This window comes from Octopus bimaculoides, chromosome 6 (assembly GCF_001194135.2).
Source record: "Octopus bimaculoides isolate UCB-OBI-ISO-001 chromosome 6, ASM119413v2, whole genome shotgun sequence".
Classification (NCBI taxonomy): Eukaryota; Metazoa; Mollusca; class Cephalopoda; order Octopoda; family Octopodidae; genus Octopus; species Octopus bimaculoides.
The window spans coordinates 107,989,951-107,996,693 of NC_068986.1; the positions used below are offsets into that span (position 1 = coordinate 107,989,951).

The 6,743-nt window shown below is 40.6% G+C and overlaps 1 protein-coding gene across 2 annotated transcripts in view; it reads left to right on the forward strand.

Moving 5' to 3' along the window:
• LOC106867987 (uncharacterized protein C19orf47) overlaps window positions 1-6,743 on the forward strand; it is a 27,292-nt gene that overhangs the window by 16,392 nt on the left and 4,157 nt on the right. For both annotated transcript variants that reach the window (XM_014913072.2, XM_014913071.2), the window contains exon 7: window positions 2,225-2,404. In XM_014913072.2, coding sequence (XP_014768558.1) covers window positions 2,225-2,404 — 180 coding nt within the window. The remainder of the gene's footprint in view (window positions 1-2,224; window positions 2,405-6,743) is intronic.

Here is a 6,743-nt window from a genome sequence, read left to right on the forward strand (position 1 = left end):
ATGTGCCACCTGCACAAGAGCCAGTCCAGGGGCACTGGCAACGATCTCGCTCGAAAATCCTACGACGGCCAGTCAGGCGGTACTGGCAACGGCCATGCTCAAAATGGTGTATTTTATGTGCCACCCGCACAAGAGCCAGTCCAGGGGCACTACACACACATATCATCATCATCATCGTCGTCGTTTAACGTCCGCTTTCCATGCTAGCATGGGTTGGATGATTTGACTGAGGACTGCACCAGGTTCCAATCTGATCTGGCAGAGTTTCTACAGCTGGATGCCCTTCCTAATGCCAACCACTCCGAGAGTGCAGTGGGTGTTTTTATGTGCCACCGGCACGAGGGCCAGTCACACGGTACTGGCAACGACCTTGCTCGAATGATTTTCTAACGTGCCACCAGCACAGGTGCTAGAAGGCAACGCTGGTAACGATTATGCTCTAATGGTGCCATTTGCGGGCCACTAGCACGGAAGCCAGACAGCTGCTCTGGGAATGAACACACTCGACAGTGCTGTTAGTGCTCCACTGGCATGTGCGGCCATGCTGAGGATGTAAACACACCAACATTGGGTTGTCAAGCGATGGTTGAGGGACAGACACAGATACGCACACACATATATACAATGGGCTTCTTTCAGTTACCAAATTCACTCACAAGGCTTTGGTCAGCTCGAAGGTATAGTATTCGAAGAAACTTGCTCAAGGTGTCACACTGTGGGACTGAACCTGGAAACATGTGTTTGGTAAGCAAGCTACTTACCACCCAGCCACTCCTGTGCCTACATTATATATATGTATATATATATATATTTACACGTGGTTGTGTGGTAAGAAGTGTTTTGCTTTCCAACCATTTGGTTTTGGGTTCAGTCCCACTGCATGGCACCTTGAGCAAGGGCCTTCTACTATAGCCTCAGGCCAACCAAAGCCTTGTGAATGGATTTGAATAGATAAAAACTAAAAGAAGCTTATTATACATATCATCATCATCATCATTTAACGTCCACTTTCTATGCTGGCATGGGTTGGACGGTTTGCTACTTCGGTTGCTATGGCATTGAGGTAGATCTGACCACCCCTGTTAACAGGGACAAAACCCGGATTGAAAACACTAGGAGGGGGAAAAGCAATGCATTGAATACCAAGAGGAAAAGGCTGACTTTATATAATGGTTTAGAATTTTCACTCTCAGGTGTTTCAGTCTACTTAGCTGTCAATAGGTACCATCTAGGTAGCATGGTTAGGTGGTTGAACTATGGAACTATTTACTTAGAGACCATAAGTTCGCGTATACCCTCATTATGCTTTAAGGACTTTGTTGTTTTGGTGGGGGCAGAACCTCAGTTCATCTTGCTCTCAGGAAGAGATACCATATCAATGTAGTTTAATATTCAGCCACTGTCCACTAATCAGTTCATTTATCATCATCATCATCATCGTCGTTGTTTAACGTCTGCTTTCCATGCTGGCATGGGTTGGACGGTTTGACTGAGGACTGGCAAGCCAGAAGGCTGCACCAGTCTCCAATCTGATCAGGCAAAGTTTCTACAGCTGGATGCCCTTCCTAACACCAGCCACTCCGAGAGTGTAATGGGTGCTTTTACATGCCACCGGCATGAGGGCAAGTCAGGCGGGTACTGGCAGCAACCATGCTCAAAAGATGTTTTTTTGTACTACCTGCATGGAAGCCAGTCCGGTAGCACTGGCAATAACCATGCTCAAATGTTGTTTTTCACGTGCCACCGGCACATGTGCCAGTAGGGCGACGCTGGCAACGATCACACTCGAATGGTGCTTTTTACGTGCCACCGGCACAGGAGGCTGTAAGCGGTCCTGGCAACGATCATGCTCAGATGGTGCTTTTAACATTCCACTGGCATGAATGCCAATCAGGCGATACTGTCATCAGCCATGTCAGCAATTTTGATTTCACTTGCCTGAACAGGTTTTCGCAAGCAAAATTTATTGTCCAAACAGGTGCTGCACAGCGGGATTGAACAAGAAACATGGTTGCAAAGTGCACTTTCCATCTGCTCAGCCATGCCTGCATCTATATTATAAGTTAACGATAAAATTTTAATTAGTTTTAAAATTAATTGACACACACACAGGTTGTCTCCTCTTCAAAAGGAAATATAGTCACAAAAAAGTTAACCAAATCAATAATTTATTCATTTTCTTTTTCTATATATTTTTTTATTGTTTTGTTTTTGTTTTCCCTAGCTTCTTCTAGTCTGGATACTCCAATAACAACAGCTGGCATTCTATCACCTGATGCCAAACCTTTGGAATCTGTGAGTGTGAAACAAAGACTAGGCAAGATTACCACAGCGCCGGCAACAAGTACGACATCCAAAAAAAATTTTGAAAAATCAGAATCTTCTGATGTTTTATCAAAAAAAGGTAAAATTTATTGTTTAGTTTAAAAATGTGGGGTTTTTTTTTTTTTCAGGGATCAGATGAGACTAAATAATGTCCTTTTCGAAATAATTTGAGTCATCTTCATTTTACTTGTTTTGGTTGTTGGACTGTGGCCAAGCTGCAGCACTGCCTTGAAGAGTTGAGTCAAACAAATTGACCCCTGTATTTATTTCTATAAGTTTGGTCCTTGTTTTTGCTGCTGTACGCATGGGTGACTCTCACCTTACTGGCATAACCCTTGTACATGGCATGTTTGGCTCTCGCAAGACATTCATCTTCTACCTTCCCCAGATCACAGAGTGAGAGTCTCTTTTCGAAGGCTTTCTCCAAATTGATCATGTGAAATACAATGGTTTACTTTTAGCTAAATATTTCTCCTGCATTTGCCATTTACTCGAAAGAGGGCATCGGTGGTACTTCTCTCTTGCACAAGACCAAACTGTATTTCATTTTGTCTAATCCTCTTTCAAACTAATTGGACTGTAACTCTCTGTAACTTACAGGACCTGGTCAATTTTATACCCCTATAATCACTTCTTTAATTAGCAATTTGATACCTCTGTAATCACTTTAATTAGCAATTTGATACCTCTATATTTCTTTAATTAGCAATTTGATACCTCTATATTTCTTTAATTAGCAATTTGATACCTTTATAATTACATCTATGTAAGGTATCTCTTTTACCCTTGTAATGCTGCTACATCAGTCATTAAGTATGGCACCTTCCCTTACAATCTGGGGTCAATGTAATCAACTAGACCCCCCCCCCAAAAAAAAAATAATAATTTCAGGTTTCCTGCTTGTAGTAGAAAGGATTATTATTTGATGAAACCTCTCAGCTTAGGATGGAAAGTGTCAGCTCTCCTCAGCCAGCAGACTAAGGTGACACTTGTTTTACTGGTCACGATTCAAGAACTCTGCGAAGAACTCTTGCAGTTCCAAGTAATGCTGATTTTTGTAGATGTTCTACCTTCACACTTGTACCAATGTCCTCTGCCTTCCCCTTGTAGTAGAAAGGATTATTATTGTTCTTGTTGTTGTTGTAAGGCAGCAAGCTGGAAGAATCATTAGCACACCAGGTAAAATGCTTAGCAAAGTTTCATCCATCTTTACATTATGAGTTCAAATTCCACTGAGGTCGACTTTGCCTTTCAGCTTTTTTTTGGTGGGGTTGGCTCGATAAAATAGTACCAGTTGTGTACTGGGATTTGATGTAATTGACTCATCTCCTCCCGCAAAATTGCTGCCCTTGTGCCAATGTGCCAAAACTTGAAAGCATTATTATTATTATTATTATTATTATTATCATTCATCATTTAACGTCTGTTTTCCAAGCTGGCATGGGTTGGACGGTTTGACTGAGGTCTGGAGAGCCAGTGGTTGCACCAGGTTCCATTCTGATCTGGTAATGTTTCTACAGCTGGATGCCCTTCCTAGCACCAGCCACTCCGAGAGTGTAGTGGGTACTTTTTACGTGCCACTGGCACAGGGGCCAGTCAGTGGGTACTGGCATCGGTCATGTTCAATTGGTGCTTTTTACATCCCACCGGCACAGGAGCCAGTCAAGCAGACCTGGCATCGACCACGTTCGGATGGTGCTTTTTACATGCCACCGGCACGGGAACCAGTCAGTGGGAACTGGCCATAGCTACGATATTATTATTATTATTATTATTATCGTTAATTATGGTGGCCTTGTGCCAAAACTTGAAAGCTGGCAGAATCATTAGCACACCAGGTAAAATGGTTAGTGGCATTTCGTCCATCTGCACATTCTGAGTTCAAATTCCACCCAGGTTGACTTTGTCTTTCGTCCTTTCAGGGTCGATAAATTAAGTACCAGTCAAGTACTGGGGTTGATGTAATCGACTATCCCCCTCCCCACAAATTCCAGGCCTTGTGCCTACAGCAGAAATTATAATTATTATTATTATTATTATTATTATTATTATTATTGTTATTTTATTTTATTTATGTGTTTTTTACTTTCAGTCTCTTAGTCTCTGGTTTTAATTTCAGTAAGTATATCATGTGAACAGGAAATAATATTGGAATGTAGTTTTGCTGTATTATTGGAATGAAATATTGCTATGATATTGGAATGTAGTATTGCTAAGATATTGCCATTCCTAATAAATTGCTGGTTTATTGTGTCATGGCTCACATTTTACTAAGATATTGACATTTTAGAATCTGCTTGCTCTTATTAACAATAGTATTATCACATGAAGTAGTTGTATGCTGTCAACTTAATGTGGCAGTCCCCTGAAGGGAATAATACTACTGTTGGTTAAACCTAGGAAGCTGCACCACTTCCTGTCGGCCTTGACACATTTCTTGTGTCCTTATGTTTACAAGGGGGAGACAAGCACCTCTACCCAGCTAAGTCTGCATCCAGAGACATGTTTCTGAGTCTTTGAGACTGATGATGAGCAAAGACTCAGAAGCATGTCTCTGGATGCAGACGTAGCTGGGTAGAGGTGCTTGTCTCCCCCTTGTAAACATAAGGACACGGGAAATGTGTCAAGGCCGACAGGAAGTGGTGCAGCTTCCTAGGTTTAACCAACAGTAGTATTATTCCCTTCAGGGGACTGTCACATTAAGTTGATAGCATACAACTACTTCATCGTATCTCTACTGCATAAATCTCTTTGAGATATTTAGAAATGTATTATTTCTAAAAAGAGTATTATCATATGCTGACACACAGGTGTGTTGTGTTGATGGCTAACAGTTCGATGACAAAGGGTCAAATGGTCCAACTGAAAGAGCCCTACAGAGAAATAAGGCCAAGGAAGAAGTGGTGAAAGCTAATTTCAGAGTTTCGAACCTCATAAAGCTGACGAGGGCAACATTTGGTGAGATTCTCTCTTGGAACAGAGCTTCGTAACCCATGCCAGCATGGAACTGCTGGTGATGTGCATAAATGGAAAGAGGCTGGAATGTTACAGGACAATTGGAAGGATATGTAGTTCGGTTAGGCTGTCGGAAAAAGGCAGGGTCAGATGTGCAAGGAACTGGTGATGAAATATTATTAATTAGAAAATAAAAAACAAAAGGGAAAGAATAGAGAAAAGATGAGAGGGAGTTCTTATCTCAAACTTTCAATGACTGTAGTGACATCGCAAAGAGTAAGCATATACTAATTACTCTCAGTGGCGCTAAATAGAAGTGTGCCACAAGCAGTATTTATAAAGAGAACATCTTTTATTTGTTTCAGTCATTTGACTGTGGCCATGCTGGAGCACCACCTTTAGTCGAATAAATTGCCCCCAGGACTTATTCTTTGTAAGCCTAGTACTTGTTCTATCAGTCTCTTTTGCTGAACTGTGAAGTTACAGGGATGTAAACACACCATCACCAGTTTTCAATATAAATATACGACAAGCTTCTTTCAGTTTCCATCTACCTAAATCCACCAAATCCACTCACAAGGCTTTGGTTGGCCTGAGGCTATTCTAAAAAACACTTGCCCAAGGTGCCATGCAGTGGGACTGAACCTGGAATCATGTGGTTGGTAAGCAAGCTACTTACCACACAGCCACTCCTGCACCTATAGCTATTCAATTTTATTAACTTACTTTAATTTAGTTTTATTCTTTTGTTACTATATTTCTGTCGAAACACATTGCCATTCGAAACACATTGCCATTGTTTCAATTAATTTTGTAAATGATAAAGAATTTAGTAAAATAATTAATATTCAGCTGGTGTTTGGAACATAAATTAAGATAGAATGTTGAAGGAAGGTTTTAATTTAGATTACCTGTTGGTCTCACGTGGATTGGTCTTAAAAGTGTTGAGGGGTGTCAAGTGGACATAAGACTACCATTTATTTTAAATAAATAAACTATAATAGTTAAGGATGGCTTGTTACATTCATTATAACCTCGTTCCATTTTGTGTCTGTGGTGCTATGCTATCCAGCAGCACATCAATATTTGCACTTACGTAACATGGTGTAGCCTGATGATTTGAGAGGTTCTCTGTTGCGTTTTGCAGTATATTATAGGTGTTGCAATTCATACATGTATGATGTTACAATACAACAAAATCTCCCAAAGAAATGATTGTAGTGATACCATGTAATCCAGTCATTTGTTATTCTCCACTACACTGAAGTTCTCTTCAGCATTGGATACTCTTAAAATCGAAGATTACCAACCACCACCTGTGGACTTTCTGGATTGTTTACCTGTTAATTTGTGTTTTACCATATAATCAGTAATGTCATTAATGTGGTGTGCTTCACTTTGATGTGCCCTGATCTTTATTGATCTTTTAAATCAATATATATATATATATATATATATATATA